Below are 18,139 nucleotides of genomic sequence, written 5' to 3'. Positions count from 1 at the left end.
GGAAATGGAGACAGAAAGATCAAGGAGGGGAAGGGAAGTGTCTGAGATGGACCAGGTGAAAGTGATGGAGGGGTGGAAACTGGAAGCGAAGTTGATGAATTTTTCCAGGTCCGGGCGAGAGCATGTATCGGTAAAGGAGTTGTGGGGAGGGGCCCCGGATAGGCCTGGAACAAGGAATGTTCCACATACCCCATAAAAAGGTGGGGCGGGGTTGAGTCTCTCTGGGTGGGGCTGGGTCACTGTGGGCGGGGCTGTCTGGATGTGGGCGGAGCTGAGCCGCTGTGAGCGGGGCTGGCTGGGTGTGGGCGGGGCTGGCTGGGTGTGGGCGGGGCTGAGCCGCTGTGAGCGGGCTGGCTGGGTGTGGGCGGGGCTGAGCCGCTGTGAGCGGGGCTGACTGGGTGTGGGCGGGGCTCCCCGGATCACCAGCACCTGTCCGGGATCGCTGTCACGTGTTGCCGCTCCCAGCTCTCTGCCTCACCTGTTGACGGTCACACGAACAATGTCGGCTCCCGCTACAACTCCCAGCCTGAACTCTAACGCCGTGGCTTTCCCGGCTCCTCGGATAACTTTACCTCTCGGAACGTCGGTGCTGCAAACCTATTCCGGAGCTTTAATCTGTTTGGAGATTGTGAGTAGTTGGTAATGATTATAGCAAAAGCTGCTGGGTGGTGACGCCCAGTGTCTTTACCCAGCAGATAAATCTTTCTCTCTTTTACCTCAAGCTATTCGGAGGGTTGGTTTGGATTCTGATCGCCTCGTCTAATGTCCCGGTGCCCCTGATGCAAGGCTGGGTAATGTTTGTGTCCGTCACCATGTTCCTGTGCTCGACCCTGTACCTGTGTGTGTATCTGTGCGGACTGGCAGACCGGCTGGATACCGACTGGAATCTGGTGGTGAGTAAATGTCCCTTATTGTCACCGAGTGATCGCTGGGCATCCCGATACCCTGGTCTCATAGTCAGTCCCTGGCATCGTCCTAAACTGTAGTGTGAGGCTATCGCTAAATGAACCTGTCTGCAAACACAATTATTACTCTGTAAAAGTCTGACATCTTGTCTAGTCATGTAAGTAAGCCGCCTGTTGTTTTTTTGACCACCGTGTGAATTTAAAAAGTCACATTGTTTGACTGTCGGTCTACAGTGGTATTGCAGGGTGCGAGAGCATCTCCAAAGTGGTTTTACTTTGATTTGTTAGAAGGGCAACCAGGTTTCCTCACCTGCAGTAAAAATTAGTGAGAATATGAAAGAACTTGAAAAGTTTTTGGTTTGGGTGTAAATCTCGATTATCCAATGGTGTAGCACAGAAATGTGGTCATTATATTCATTAAAATATGCATCCAGTATTTTTCACCACACAAGCTGCCTCGTTTAATTCCAGCAGGATTAGTGAATAGTTATCTGATCTCTTGTGTTTCTACCACTGTACTGCGGTCAATTTAATGCCTCCGTGCTCATCCTGGCTAAAATAGCTATCTCAAACCTGATTGGAAATTCAACTGGAGACTTCCTGATTTGATTTTGTCTGACATCACTAGTGCTTTGGGAATTATGTATGGCCTCATCTTAGATATTCTAATGACCATTTATATAATACCTCTTTAATGTAGTCAAATGTGCCACGTGTAATCCCAAAATGTTAACACAAGGTGATATTGGGTCAGGTAATTGATCAAGAGTATGTTTTATATGGAAGAGAGAGCTGGAGGGCTGAAAGCATGCTGCAAGTGCAGATGTGAAAGGTTATATTACAGGCTATAGTTGGAAGGAAGCAGAGTTATTGTGGATTGTAAAGCTGGAGGAAGTTACAGAAATAGGAAGGGGCAAAACTGGGAGTCCATGTAGGTCTGCAATCATGTTTTTTTAAAAATTCATTCATGTGATGTGGTATTTTGCTGTAAGGCCAGAATTTATCAGCCATTCCTAATTGTTCTTGATAAAATAGTGGTGAGCTGCTGCTTGGTTAGAATTTAATGACTTGCCTTGCCAGTGTCAACCACATTGTCATAAATCTGGAGTTGCGTTTGTCTGTACTTGCTTTGGAAGGCAGATTTCCTTCTCTGAAGGACATTGGTGAATGTGATGGGTTTTGTGACAATGTGCAAGGCTTATGGTCGCCATTACTGAGACGAGGGGGCGATTCTCCCAAATGGAGCCAAGTGTTCGTGCCGTCGTGAATGCCGTCACGTTTCACGACGGCACAAAACGGGCACGGGGACGACCGATTCTGGCCCCCACGGGGCCAGCACAGCGCTGGAGCGGTTCACGCTGCTCCAGCCTCCCTTCCCGGCACCAACTCGCACAAGCGCAGCTGGACCGCGCCAACCTGTGCACGCGTGGGGGACTTCTTCCGCGCGTTGGCCCTGACTCAACATGGCATCGGTGTTCAGGGGCTGGCCACGCAGTAAAGTAGGCCCAGGGGGGAGAGGCCGGCCGATCGGTGGGCCCCGGTCGCAGGTCAGACCCCATCGGAAGACCCCCCCCCCCCCCCCGGACCGTTCGCGCAGAGTTCTCGCTGACAGCGACCAGTGGTGAACGGCGCCAGCGGGACTCTGTCGTATCCGTTCGGCCGATCCGGCCGGAGAATCGGCGGCCCCGCCGATTCCAGTGGCCGCGCCGGCGCAAATGGCGCGATTCTCAGCACCTCAGAGAATCACGCGCCGGCGTCGTGGCGCGGTTGCAGCGATTCTCCGGCCCGGCGTGGGGCTCGGAGAATCGCCCCCTAGCTTTTTATTTTAACTGATTTGTCATTAATTGAATTCAAATTCCCCAACAGCCATGGTGAGATTTTAACTTGCTACGATTCATTTGTCCAGGCCTCTGGATTGCTACTCCAAATACATGCTACAGCACCCTCTTGGCTAAATGAGATTTGAACTCAATGAGATTTACTGTGTTTTTTTGGGCAAAGGAGATCAAATGAGCTCAGTTATGGCAAATGGAGATTTCAGACCAATCAAGACTTTATGCTGTCTAATTTATTTTTGGAGTATGCAGATGTTTTATTTAAGTGTATAGTAACTTAAAACCATGCGCAAGATGATCCCTTTTATGTGGGGACTTTCTGGTTGCCCATCGAGCCTGCTCCCCTATTCAATATGATCATGGCTGATCTTTGGTTTCAATTCCACTTTCCTGCTTGTTCCTCGCGTTTCTTCATTCCTTGAGATTTTGAAAATCTGTCTACCTTAGCCTTAAATATTTTCAATGATGGAGCATTCACTGCCCACTCAGCTGGAGAATTCCAAAGATTCATAACTGAAGTAATTTTTCCTCATCTCAGTCCCAGTAGCATAATGGTTAGCACTGTTGCTTCACAGTGCCAGGGTCCCAGGTTCGATTCCCGCTTGGGTCACTGTCTGTGCGGAGTCAGCATGTTCTTCCCGTATCTGCATGTTCGCCCTGTGCCTGCGTGGGTTTTCTCCGGGTGCTCCGGTTTCCTCCCACATGCCCCGAAAGACGTGCTGTTAGGTAAATTGGACATTCAGAATTTTCCCTCCGTGTACCCGAACAGGCACTCGGGTATGGCAACTAGGGGCTTTTCACTGTAACTTCATTGCAGTGTTAATGTAAACCTATTTGTGACAATAATAAAGATTATATATTAAAGTGATTGGCCCCTTATCCTAAGACAGTGCTCCCTTGTTCTACATTTCCCAGCCAAAGTAAACAACATCTCTGCATCTACCCTGTCAAGCCCCTTCATACCTTGTATGTTTCATTGAGATCACCCCTTATACTGCTAAAATCCAGAGAGTAGATTCAGTTTTCAGTCTCATCATTGGGCAACCTCCTCATCTCAGGAATCAGTCAGTGAATCTTTGCTGTACTGCCTCCGATGTAAGTATACTACTTTTTAAATGTGGAAACCAAAACTGCACAGAATATTCCAGGTGTGATTTCATCAAATCCCTGTGTACTTGCAGCAAGACTTCCTTATTCTTGTACTCCATCTTCCTTGCAATACAGGCCAACATGATATTTGGTTTCCTAATGGCTTGCTGTACCTGCATGCTAATTTAGCTTTCCTTCTATGAGTACATTCAAGTCTCTCTGAACATCAGCATTTATGGGTTTCACACCTTTTTGAAAGTACTCTGATGTTCTATTTTAATGATTGGGTGGATAACATAGCACACCCCACATTATACTCCACCTGTCACCTTGTTGCCCACTCGCTTGCCTTTATCTCGTTGCAATCTTATTGGCTCTTCTCACAGCTTGCAATCCCACCTAGCTTTGATAAATTAGCAAACTGTTAAATTACTCTGTTAATGATTTAAATGAAAAGACAGATTGTAAGTAGCTAAGGCCATCATATCGGACTTTATGGGTGGGAAGGTGCAGAGGGTGGGGAGAACCCTGCTACAGAGGCAGAATCAGCAGGGGGTTTGGCGTTGCCAAACTTGCTTCATTATTTTGTTGGCCGGCTAATGTGGACGAGGTGTGGCGGTGGTGGGAAGGAGACGTGGTAGAGTGGGTTAGGATGGAGGGGAAATCTAGTAAGGGGTCAAGTTTGAGCCCGGTGGTGCAGTCCAAAGTGAAGAAATTGAATTGGTTGAGGAGGTATTTTAGGATGGAAGGGATGTTAGTGTTAATGCCTCTGCAAGAATCATGGGTTTGAGCCGGGGTGGGGGGGATGGATAGTGTATATAGGCGGAGAAGGGAAGTGGGGCTGATCAAGGTGAGGGATCTGTAATTGGAGGAAGGGTTCACCAGTCGGGAGGAGCTAAGGGAGAGGTAGTGCTGCTCAAGGGGAGAGAGTTCAGGTATGTTCAGGTTAGGGACTTTGCGCGAATGGGCGGGGGGGGGGGGGATCACTAGGTTGCCGGGATACACCCTGCTGGAGCGACTGCTGCTTCTGGATGTGGAAGGGGAGGGAAAACTGGGGATATATATAAGTCGCTGGGGGAGCAGGGAGGCGAGTGGGTGGTGAAGATCAAGAAGAAATGGGAAGCGGAGTTGGGAGGGGAAATCAATTGGGGAGTATGGAGTGAGGCATTGCGAACGGTAAACAGGACCTCCTCTTGTGCAAGGATGAGCCTGATACAGTTTAAGGTGGTGCAAAGGGTGCATATGACTCGGGTGAGAATGAGTGGGTTCTTTCAGGTGGTAGCAGATGAGTGTGAGAGGTGTGGGCGGGGGCCAGTGAATCACACGCATATGTTTTGGGGTTGTGAAAACTTGGGAAGATTCTGGGCAGGAGGTAATATTGCTATTGGAAAAGTTGAAGTTCTTTCAGTCAGAAGGGAGAAGTGCTGCACCTTTGGAAGGAGTGGTGTGGTTTTGGAAAACTTCAGTACACCACTCTTTCTCAGCTGTGGGGGCTACGTTTGAAGTTCCTCTTGGGTTACAGTAATACAGGGAGATGGAATAGTGGCATCAAAGAACAAAAGAAAAATACAGCACAGGAACAGGCCCTTCAGCCCTTCCAAGCCTGTACCTGTCATGATACCAACGTTTGCCAAAACCCTCACTACTTCCTTGTGCCGTATCCCTCTATACCCATCCTATCCATGTGTTTGTTTGCGGTCTTAGCCAGGATAGTGGAGGAGGCGGTGGACCCGGACCCTTTGGCGATATTTGAGGTTTCAGAGAAGCCAATGTCATGGCCTTTGCCTCTGATCGCACGGCAGCGAATTTTACTGGCGTGGCAGTCGGCATCGCCACCGAGAGTACGACTTCCTGCGGTTGGAGAAGATAAAGTAGATAAAGTATGAGTTAAGGGGCTCTGCAGGGGGGTTTTGAGAAAAGGTGGGGGATGTTGGTGACTGTTTGAGGAGCTGTTCGTGGCGATGGGGGGGGGGGGGTGAAAAAGGGAAAGAATCTATTATCATAGAATTTACAGTGCAGAAGGAGGCCATTTGGCCCATCGGATCTGCACCGGCTCTTCGATACATTTTTGAAGAAGTAAATAGCTGAGGCCTCCACACTGATATTAATGGCACTCCAATGGATATAGCCTCCCAACTTGAAAATATAAGCCATTTATCCCTACTCTTTGCGTCCTGTTAATGACCAATATTCTACCTGTGCTAATGTTATAGGATAACATGGTGGTGCAGTGGGTAGCACTGCTGCCTCCAGTGCCAGGGCCCTGGGTTCAATTCCAGCCTTGTGACTGTGTGAAGTTTGCACATTCTTCCTGTGTCTGCGTGGGTTTCCTCCGGGTGTTCTGCTTTCCTCCCACAGGTTAGGTGGATAGGCCATGTTAAATTGCCCCTTAGTGTCCAAAGGTTAGGTGGGGTTACGGGGATAGGGCAGGATAATGGGCCTAGGTAGAGTACTCTTCAGAGGGTCGGTGCAGCCTCATTGGGACAAATGGCCTACTTCAACACTGTAGGTAATCTATCACCCTCGACTCCGTGAGCCCTTATCCTGTGTATTAACCTTTTTGTGGTGCAATCTCAAATGTTTTTTTTTTTGGAAAATCGATGTATGTTTTTTAAATATTTATATATATAATATATATATTTTATATATATATATATATATATATATAATTTTAAAAAAAATTTAAGAGTACAAATTCATTTTTTCCAATTAAGGGACAATTTATCATGGCCAATCCACCTACCCTGCACATCTTTGGGTTGTGGGGGGTGAAACCCACACACACACTGGGAGAATGTGCAAACTCCACACTGACAGTGACCCAGAGCCGGGATCGAACCTGGGACCTCGGTGCCATGAGGCAGCAGTGCTAACCACTGTGCTGCCCTTATCCATGTATATTACAATCTTTTCTTTCCCTTTCATTTGCCTGTATTTGCATCCTCAAAACATTTTAACAAATTAGTCAAACAGGATTTCCCTTTTGTAAAGCCATGTCTTGTTCTAACCGTTCTATGCTTTTTAAAAGTGCCTTAAAGACTTCCTAAACATTAGATTCCAGTATTTTCACTATAACTGCTGGCAAGCAAACTAGCGTGTAGTTCCCTGCCATCTTCCCTCCCTCTTTCCTTGAATAATGATGATCATTTCCTGATCTGGGACTTTTTCCAGAATCTAGGGAGTTTTTTGTCCGCTATCTCTGCAGCTCCCTCTTTCAGATCCTTATGATGTAGGCCTTCAGCTCATTTGGGGTTTCTTGAATTTTAATCCCTTGAGTTTCTCCAATACCTTTTCTTTGATTATTAATTACTTTTATCTTAATTTCCCTACTCCTAGTCCCTCAGCTACTATATGTTTCTGGTTTGTAACTTTAGTTTTCTGCCTCTCTGTGCCATTTCCTATTCTCTGATTATTTCTCTTGAGTCGGCTTCAGGGGAACCACCATTTACTTTAGTTACACTCTTCCTTTTTAAATACTTGTGAAAGCTCTTACAATCTTTTTTATATTCATGGCCAATTCAACACTCATTCTGTTTTTTCTGTTTTTACCAACATTTTAGTGGCCATTTGCTGGTTTCAAAACCACTCGAGGATTGGGAGCTCACCATTCCCAATCCTCAGACTTGCTCTTATTCTTTGCAACATTGTAAGCCTCATTTTTTAATCTAGTCTTTTAATCTAATACTATCCTTAACCTCCATAGTAAGCGACAGATGGCTCTGTGTTGATGAAGTTTTTTTTGAATAGAATGCATTTTTTTGAACATTTTTGAATTGTTTCTTTAAAGGTTTATTGTTTATTCACTACCATTCCTTTCAGTTTTCCTAGTCCACCTTAGCCAGCTCTCTCCTCATACCTATATAATTAGCTTGGTTTAAGATTCATTTTCAAATGTGGAATTCAATTGTATTATGATCACTGTTTCCCTGTGAATCTTTCACTATGACTTTTAGTAATTAACGCTGCCTCATTGCACAATGGATCAAAACAGCAAAAATAAAGAAAGGGAAAATAAGAAAATCAACAGGAAGGTCCCTTAAAGTGCCCTCGAGTAATTATTTCTCAACCTTGGTCACCTTACAACCATGTATTATAATGATGACTAGATCTAAACCATATATCTCTTTTGTTCCACGAGTTCAGCTATTTTATTGTGGATTCTCCACACATTCAGAAAAAAATGAATTCAATTTAATTTTTTTATTGCTATGTCATGCATGGACTTATTCTCTGCACTATTGCTGTTCAAATCCCGGACCCTCCTGTCCAACACAGCTTGTGTTTACCAATATCAATACTTTTCTATTGTCTCAACTTTTATTTATAGATGGCTAAATCTCCCTTCACCTGAACCTCTTCCCTCTTAGTTTACAACCATTTTTCCTTTCTCTAACCACATTGGCTGGTGTACTTATGTTTGTACACGCTTGTCTCTTCTTGTCACGCTCTGGTGGCCATTATTCTTATCCTTCAAACCAACCACCTCCTCCAATCACACCCAAAATCTAGCTTGAAGTTCCCTGTATTGCCCACCAGGATACCTCGCTGTGCAGTTTACAGGGAACATTGGTTAAGACTAGAGGTGACGAACAACGTGGATGAACATTGCAATGGGTGAGACAACAATGGCAATTGAAGTAGTCTGTATTTGTAGTGGAAAAGGATGTGGGGTCAGACTTTCAATGAAGGGATAAAGTTTGCCAAGATTTGAAAACTGTATTCATCCTGAGATGGGGGTCAAGAAGCGGATGGAACCGTAAAGGAAACAAAGTTGGTGGCAGGGGATAAAGGCACTGGCTTTGGGCTTCCCAATGTTTAATTGCAGAAAACCGCAGTTTAACCAAGATTAGATGTCAGGCAGTGAAGAGGTAGCGGGGTATTGAAGAACTGGGCTGTGTTAGCATTTGTGTGGAATCTGATGTCATGTCTTGAGATTATATCACTTGAGAGACAAGAATAAGTACTTGGGAGTGTAATGGTCCTGAAGCAGCATATGAAATAACTGCTAGAAAATCTCTGGTTTTAACTGAATAGATAAGAGTGGGAATAGGTCAAGGCAGCATCACTAAGTTGAACAGGGGGCAATGGTGTTGTCGACCATGTAAAACATTGCAGTGGTTGAGAAAGTTAAGGTTCACATCCTTTCATTTATGACTTTGGGGCCATTTCCATTTCATTGATGAGGCAGGGATGAGACCAAAAACTAACTGGAGAGGTTCGAATGTGGAGTTGTGGTAAAGTTAGGTAAGGATTTGGGAACTGACGATGCTCTCAAGGACTTGAGAAGAAAGTGAATATGGAGAGAGGATTATAGTTTTCAAGGACAGAGAGGTCAAAGAGAAGTTTTCTGGAGTAGGAAAATGATAGCCGGTTTGAAGGGAAAGGGAACAGTACCTGAGATGGAATTATTTGCTATGAGAATTAGCATGGGGCCTAGAAGGGAAGTTGGGTGATATTATGGCAGTTGAGTGCATATATGAATAAGGAATTGGGCGTAAAGTCTTCTTGGCCGAATGTGCTCCGAACTTTGAGCGACATGGTAGCACAGTGGTTAGCACTGTTGCTTCACAGCTCCAGGGCCCCAGATTCGATTCCTGGCTTGGGTCACTCTGTGTGGAGTCTGCACGTTCTCCCTATGTCTGTGTGGGTTTCCTCCGGGTGCTCTGGTTTCCTCCCACAGTCCAAAGATGTGCAGGTTAGGTAGATAAGCCATGCTTCTATGAATGTTAAGAAAGATGGGGAAACTAGTGAAAGTTGCAAGTCTGGCCTGGAGAAGGGGCAGGAAATTTAGTACCCTGGTCAAGGGGGAAAAAGGTATGAGGCAGACACAGCTGAGCAATGTTGTCTCAGTCAGCCATTTAAGGCAGTAGCAATGTCTGGGTTTGAATGCTGGTTTGGAGAATAAGTGAGCCCAGGAGCTGTTTGGGAGGCAGAATACTTGAGAACTGTTCATTTGAGAAATTTTGATTTTGATTTATCTTTGTAATTTCTCAGAAACCTCAGAAGAAATTGATTGTGGTAATTTCGAGTTTCATAAATATTGATCTATGGGAGCTAGGAATGGATTGGGAAAATGGCAAGTTTGCGCAACTTTCCGAAGTAAAACCAGCTTCTCAACCCGGAAACTGTTGGAATTTTGACTAAGTCAACTTATGCCCAAGTACCGCCGCCCCCCCCCCCCCCCCCCCCCCCCGCCCCCCACCACCACCATCAGTGGTATTATGCACCAAGAATCAGTAATATTATGGGTGCAAGAAAATGCCAGACCATCTCATTTAAGTTTGATTGTGCATCTAAGATGCAGAACATTTAGGAAGTTGCATTTTGGAAGGGTTTTAATTTTAGTTTTTATTATGACTTGCACTTTGAAGCATAAAAATGCATTAAATAAATGAGAAAATGCCAAGCAGGTGTTTTTTCTTATGAAAGCACTCTGGTTTGCAAATAAAATACAAGAACAATTGTAGCTTTTCTCCCAAACAAGTATAATTGGAGGATTTAAGCGGCTGGTGTGGCCAGTTTTTTGGACAGAGATTTGTTTGGATACAGGGTTTGATGGACATCCATAAAGATCAAGACCATTTGGGCAAAATTATAGTGTGATGTTTTGGATGAAATTCACTTAGATCCAAAATTGCACAATCTATTAAGCCATGCATTTTGTTTTCTCCCAGTCACCGATATATCTTGGTGTAAATGCAGAGGGAACTCCCAAGTCTAGCTCATTTCCAGCACCTCAGCAAAAGGGTTGTTTTTGATGACTGTTTTAGCTATTCTACATGGGGAGGGGGGACTGGGAGGGAGGGGGACCACATCACAGATCAAACTCAATCTTATCCACAGATGGCCCCGCATGTTCACTTTACAGCGGTATTTTTCAAACTTTTTTTCCCCAGGACCCACTTTTACCAACTGGCTGACCTTCAGGACCAATGCCGGCCGACCACCATAGACCATTTTCTCTTGCCTTTAATGCGGCAGGTGAGCCTGCTTGGTTCTTATGAGCTCACATCAGCACTGCTTTGTCCTGCTGTGACCTCTCCTGGGCAACTCTCTCCAGATTTAGTTGTGGGATCCTGGCCTATTTACCTATGGTGCTCTTTTTTTTTTAAATTACAAAACTATCCATTTTAAATTCTTCCGTCCTGTTACTTGCTTGCTGGCAGCTACAAATGGAGGAATCTGTGCTCTGATTTCACGCCCAGAACACGTGATATCAGTGTACAGGGCGCATGATCTGCTCTCTGCCGACGCTGCTGGCGGGAAACTCCATTATTAAAAATCTGTTCCTGGGACAGTGTACAGGCGTCTGGAGAAAGCTGTCTGCCTGGCTGGGCCCCGGGCCTGTGCATTGTTACATGTGACTGAAGGGGCACGCATGCGTGGGACTGCTGTCATTCTTGAAAGCTGGTCGCGGATGGCAGTTTTAAAAGCCGATCCTGGCCATTGGGCACTACTTCTCGCCACCGCGACCGATCATTCCGCGACCCACAAGCGGGTCGTGACCTTGAGTTTTAAAATAACTGCTTTACAGTGAGCAGTAGATGGTATTTATGGGTCTGATGCTTTCCTCTTTCCTATTCATCTGTAAGCCAACAACTTGACGCAAGTAGGCTGCACCTTTGGTACGGATAAGCTAATTTAGCACCGACATGGGTCCTGGTTTCATTTATTTGTCTTTTTTTACTTTTCCCCTATTCAGTAATCTACAGTGGCAAAGGCGATCTAAATAGGAGCAGGAGTCGACAATGTGGCCCCTTGAACCTGCCCCATTGTTCAATAAGATTATGACTGATATTCTACATCAACTTCACTTTCCCTGTGTATCTTGATTCCCTTTGTGCCCGAAAAGTCTATTGTTTGGAGTCTTGAATAGAGTCAATGGTTGAGCATCCTCCGCTCTCTCAACTAGCAAATTCCAAAGATTCGCAACCTGAGGAAAAAAAACTTCAGCTCCAGTCTTTAAATGGCCAACACTGTATTCTGAGGCCATGACCTCTAGTTCTCGATGAAAGAAAAAAAAACAAGTTCATAAGAGTGAGAATGCTGGCAGCTCTCTCTTTCTGTTTCTGAAACCATCTGAGCTGTCATTGTGAAAGTTTCATGATCTGGTTGGATTATTAAATAGCAATAGGTATCCAAAATTAGTTGATTTATGATTAAACTGCAGCTGTTTGGCTCCTTTAGCTGGTTGAATTCATAATTCCTTGTGTATGGGTGAAAAACACATGCATTAACTTTATGTCCTTATTACATTGACACCTATCTATCAAATTCTCAATGGGATCTACCAATAAGATGGACAAATGCTGGTTTGTATTCCTGCTGTGTCTTGGAAAGGATTTGGTGCTATCGGCGATTAATCTTTTTCCAACATTGGATCTGAAATAAGCATTTGTACATCCAACAATTCAGTTTGTCAGATGGGAGAAATGTGACAAAAACAATCCAAACAAAATGGAGATCATTATAAAAGTTTAATTGTGCTAACGGGAGACACTTAACCAAATTCTGTGTGTTTTGTCCATATTCACCACATTTCTGGTCCCTCTAAGCAATGGTTGATATTGTAAAGCATTAGAACACATTATACCAAACAAAATCCCGTTTGTAAAGGATAAATTAGTTATTAAGGTCATATCTCGTATCTGATGTACAGATGAGTAAGGAGCAGATCGGTAACTTGGGTTTGAAAAGCAGGTAATAGTTCAAGAAAGATTGATAATAAGGAAAATAAATGAGTTCATGATTATATGGACATGAACTGTATGACTTTATGATTCTGTTATGGTGTAGGAAAAAGAAAATGTGAAATGAGTAAGCTCAAGCATGAAGAGACTTGAAAGCAGAAGAATAAAGACAACAAAGTATAAATGTCAGCATAAGTGAAGTAGCTTTTAGACTTTTCCACTGGGCTTTAATTTATAGCTGTGACTCAGTGCAATTAGCTTGTTAGGTTAAGATTTACCTCTTGGGCTAGAGACTGTATATTCCAATCAGTGTGCTGTACCTAAAGTGTAAAGGTAATAATAGTATCCTAGAAACATACAGCACAGCAGCAGACCATTTAGCCAGTGGTGGCACTTTGAAAGAGCTGCACACTTAGGCCCATTCCAATGCTCATGCCCCAAAACCCTTCAATATCTTCTGTGGAAAAGTGTATTTGTATATATTATTTTGTGAATTATGGGCATTATCCTGTGCCTAGTTGTACACAGGGGTGGGGCGGTAGCACAGTGGTTATCACTGTTGCTTCACAGCGCCAAGGTCCCGGGTTAGAGTCCCGCTTGGGTCAATGTCTGTGCAGACTCCATATGTCTGTGTGGGTTTCCTCCGGCTGCTCCAGTTTCCTCCCACGGTCTCGAAAGATATGCTTGTGAGGTGAATTGGCCATTCTGAGTTCTCCCTCGGTGTACCCGAACAGGCACCAGAATGTGGCGACTGGGGCTTTTCATAGTGACTTCATTGCAGTAATTCATTGCACAAGTAAACCTACTTGTGATGATGATAAAGATTATTAATAATTCCTGAAATTGGCCTTGTCTCCTAACCCCGCCCCCCTCATGCATAATTTTATATAGTTACTCTTAAACGTTTTTAATCTATATGGAGTTGCACAAATAAATTTCTCCCGCCCCCCCCCCCCCCCCCACCCTTAATAGATCAAGTATAAGTTACACCATGTACTATGATGGTGCGAATGCTTATGCACCGTTTACAGTTTGCTTTGTAATTCTGGCATTTTTGTTAGATTGGAAAAGTTAGCTTTTGACACATTATTGAAACACATCTGGACTTGTTCACGCTTGGTGACTTAAAAATTGAGGAATATGTCTGCTGGTGTGACAATTGTGGATTTAATTCATAAAATTGTTTTTATTTAAGGAAACTCTTGTACAAAATAAAGTATAGAATAGATGTGATTTTTTTTTTTTTAAACTATCCAGTGTGTTCTTAAATGTTTCTTGCCTTTCCAATTCTGTTTGTGGGTTTGGAATAAGCTGACAGCTGATATTACCATAAATTCAGTTGAACATGCACACAGCATAACATGAGCATGTTATAGATAGGGTATTGTACAATGTTTATTCCATAAATAAATGTCCAAGAAAAGGCTAGTATGGAGGATAGCTGTATGACTCATTTATTCATCGAAGATGGATGAAATTTATTCACTAATTTTATGCTATGATGGTGAACGATCTATCTGCCTTATTGGATTCATACTCACAGGGCTAAGTCGCTGGCTTTGAAAGCAGACCAAGGCAGGCCAGCAGCATGGTTCAATTCCCGAAACAGCCTCCCCGAACAGGCGCCGGAATGTGGCGACTAGGGGCTTTTCACAGTAACTTCATTTGAAGCCTACTTGTGACAATAAGCGATTTTCATTTTCCCCTTCATGAAAACTTTAGGTGGAATTGTTTTCTACTGAGCTAATTTTGCAGACAGAAGTGTATCTAGTATCTGACTAAATTAAATCTGAGGAATAATGAACTAATTTGCACCAGGAGAGAGAAGTGACCTAGATATTTGTGCTTGCGTAACTCTCCTTTTTGGGTTCCAGGGTGCGTGGCTATAGTTGAGGGAGGGAAAACTATTGGCTCAGATTTTTGTGTTCAGCATAACACTGACGCTAATGGTGTTCACCATTATGAAGTAAATTGGACACCAACATCTGCCACCTGCACTTTGGTTAAATGCAGAAATCCAAAGTTGCTGCCAGGATTGTGTTGGTCACTGATACCTTGTATGGTTTGGCACCAAATACATGAAGGTTGTGAGGTTGCAGGTACTCTTCACTAAATAATGACTAAAAACAGCTATCAATGTTAGACTAGTGCAGGCAGCTGTAAGTGAAATTTTTAACAGTATGGTAAATCTGGAGTACTGCCAAGCCACACCTCTGGCCCTGAAAATATTATTATACAAGTATGGAGTCACATTCCTTCAGAAGTCGATTATTAAAAATATAGCTTAATTCTGTCTCTTTCTCTCACTGTTAATCCAATCTTTTATTTTCCTGTCTTCATTTTCCCCTGGCAAAAGAATGTAAGACATTGGGACAGTTCAGTTAGAATTAAAATGAGAAATTTCTTCAGTCAAAGGGTTGTGAATCTTTGGAATTCTCTATCGCAGAGGACTGTGGATACTCCTTTGTTGACTATTTAAGGCTGAGATACAGATTTACGGCCTCTGAGTTCAGGGTGGAGGAATTTGTGGGAAAGTGGAGTGGAGGCCGATGATCGGCAATGATCGTGTTGAATGGCAGAGCGGGCTTGTGGGCTGTATGGTCTAATCATTTTTGTGTCCATTTTGTTTTCTGTAAATGTTGCATTGAATTGCGTATTATCTCCTGAAATAGACTGTCTTTTTAGTACCCAATTATTTTTTCCCCAAATAAGTGGCAATTTAGCATGGCCAGTCCACTCAACCTGCACATCTTTGGGTTGTGGGGGTGAAACCCACGCAGATGCGGGGAGAATGTGCAAACGCCACACGGACAGTGACCCGGGGCCAGGATCGAACCCGGGTCCTCGACGCTGTGAGGCAGCAGTGCTAACCACTGCACCACCATGACGCCCAGACTCGTGTGTCTCATTGAAGATTCTTCATTTTGGTTGGAAAAGCACACTATTGCTTGCCCTTCTCCCTCATCACGGATTCTCTGTAGAGCCTGTCATGCTGAAAATGATCTCCAGCATACTTGCTGCTCAGAAGTTTACAAAGTGTGTGGCCAGCTATGAGCATAATAACTGCTACATCCTTACTTTGCTGCTGACTACAAAATCTGTAGATTGAATCCGAGCTGTACTTGCCACCTTTTACAACTGGTGTATCCTGCTTCCTGCTGATCCTTGAAGTAAATGTTTGCCTGGCATAAAAAGTGGTTGTTCATGCAGTCTATTTGTATTTAAATTTATGGGTGTACTGCATGTGGTTTCATGTTTACACTTTATTTGTATTGAGATTTTCTTGCCTGTGAAGTTTGATTTTTAAATATACACATTGCAAAGAAAGTAGGCAAGCTTAAAAATAGCGTACTCCTTATTTTTGTAGTAATTGTTCCGTCTTCTCACCACAATGCTTCCTATTTTGTCTGAAGTCCATAGATATACATAAGCAAAACACTGCAGATGCTGGAAATCTGAAATAAAAACAGGGAATTCTGGAAATGCTCAGCAGGTCAAGCCACATCAGTGGAGAAAGAAACGCTCATGTTCTGACAAAAGGTCAGTGACCCGATTGTTAACTCTGTTCTTTCCCCATATATTTGACCTGACCTGAGGATTTCCAGCATTTTGTTTTTATTTCTAATTTCCAGCATCTGCAGTACTTTGCTTTCGTATTAATGCTTCATCCATTGCCACTTGTCTTGTCGGTATGTCAACCTTTTGATGTTCTACTATTCTTTTCATGAGAGGCCTTTCTGTGATTGTTGCCTCCCTGGTGCCAGGGACAAGAGTGTAATTGAGTGACTTACTTCAGGATACTCTGAGCACTCGGTACCAAAATCATAGGTTAAAAAAAAGGTGCAGCCTGATTTTTGGGGAGCTGGGAAGGAGAATAGCCAGCAGGACCTCGAAGATAGTAATCTCTGTATTGCTCCAATACCATGTTCTAGTGAGTACAAAAATAAAGGATTGGAGCAGTTTAATGTATGTTTGGAGATAAATGGGGCAGGGGCGGGGATGGCTACAGATTCCTGAGGTATTGAGATTGCTTCTTGAGGGATGGGATCTCCACAGCTGAGGTGGCTTGCACTTCATCAGGGCTGGGACCAATGTCTTTGTGGATAGTTTGCTAGTGCTATTGAGTTTAAACTAATTTGACAGCAGGACAGGAAAGACAAGGTTACACCAAGGACTGGAAGAAGCAGATAGCACTAGAGTAAGTACGAAATGGTAAAGTATTAGGCGGGTTCAAACATTAAGACCAAATTCAGATTTACAGTACATGTTGTAAATACATGTGATAAATAGGGTTGATAAGCTGTAGATGCAGATGGGACTGTGATGTTTAGGGGATAATGGATAAACCGAGCTCAAACTCAACAGGACTGGGTATTAAATATTCCTGGATACAAGATGTTCAGGAAAGATTGGGTGGAAAGAGAGGAGGAGGAGTGGCAATCAAGTGTATATAACCATGTTGGAGAGAGCAGGTATCCCAGTATGGTTAATTAGGGACAGAATCTGTTTGGTTAGAATTGAGGGAGAAAGGTGCTATTTCAGCACTGTATTCTATAGGCTAACAATTAATCGGAAAGATATAGAGGAACAAACTGGTAGGGAAATTAGAGAGGCAAGAACCATAGAGCAGTGATAATATGGATGCAATCCCAGTTTATATTAGGATAAATGATAGAGCAGAAGAAAAATTTCTAAAGTGCACTTCCAACGAGGAATTATTTGGGAATGAGATGGGTCGAGCGAATGATGTGTCAATCAAAACATTTAGGATACAGTGATCTTAGTATCACAAGATTTGGGTTGGCTATGGAGAGGGATGAGGAACAATCTGGAATAAAAATACTTATTTGGAGGAAGGCAAATTTCACCTGCCCTGGGGTGAATTGGTTTGAAAAATTAGCAGGCAGAACTGTGACTGAACAATAGGTTGCCTTTAAAGAGGAGATGCCTTGGGTGCAATAGAGTTACATTCCCATGAGAGGGAAGGTAGACCAAACAAAGCCAGAGCTCTGTGGATGAAAGAGATAGAGTAAGATGAAGCAGAAAAGTATGACTGAGCTTAAGCAGAAAAGTATGACAGATACCAGGTTAATGATACAAATGAGCAGCGGGCTAAATATAGCATGTTCAGAGGGGAAGTGAAATAGGAAATGAGAAGATAGGTTAACGACGACGACCCCCCCCCCCCCCCCCCCCCCCACCAAACAATATATTGGGATCCAACTTGCAAGCTCGGAGACTGACTTCAAATTGTCTTTATATCTAAGTTTGGGATGTCCAGTTGTGCGAGGTTCCATGTGGGACTCCTCCATGCTAACCACATGACTGAGGGGTTGAGAACCATAAAGCGCATTTTTAAAAGAAAAATCTTTTTATTGATATTTTCAAGTATTATGAACAATTAAGTATATTGCTGGTCGTGCTCATTCACTGTGCAATGCAAAAGAACCAAAGGTGAAATGAGAACATTTTTTGACATAGCGGATGATTAGAATCAGGAATGCACTGTCTTAAGTATGGTAGAGGCTGATCTAAGTATGGTAGAGGCTGATTATAATTACGACTTTCAAAAAGGAATTAGATCAGAACCAGAAGATGTTTTTAAAATTGCAGGTTACAG

General features: G+C 43.6%; 1 protein-coding gene across 1 annotated transcript; it reads left to right on the top strand.

Annotated features, from left to right (window-relative positions):
• Nucleotides 1-499: 499 nt before the first annotated feature.
• Nucleotides 500-16,208, top strand: LOC140406900 (protein MAL2-like; the record flags this gene model as incomplete). Its single annotated transcript, XM_072494767.1, has 4 exons — nucleotides 500-628; nucleotides 723-893; nucleotides 9,824-9,928; nucleotides 16,152-16,208. Coding segments are annotated over exons 1-4 (462 nt in total), but the record flags the coding sequence as incomplete, so codon positions are not given.
• Between the last annotated feature and the right edge of the window lie 1,931 nt (nucleotides 16,209-18,139).

The sequence above is a fragment of the Scyliorhinus torazame genome, unplaced genomic scaffold, assembly GCF_047496885.1.
Source record: "Scyliorhinus torazame isolate Kashiwa2021f unplaced genomic scaffold, sScyTor2.1 scaffold_994, whole genome shotgun sequence".
Taxonomy (NCBI): Eukaryota; Metazoa; Chordata; class Chondrichthyes; order Carcharhiniformes; family Scyliorhinidae; genus Scyliorhinus; species Scyliorhinus torazame.
This window is presented reverse-complemented; position numbering and strand designations above follow the sequence as displayed.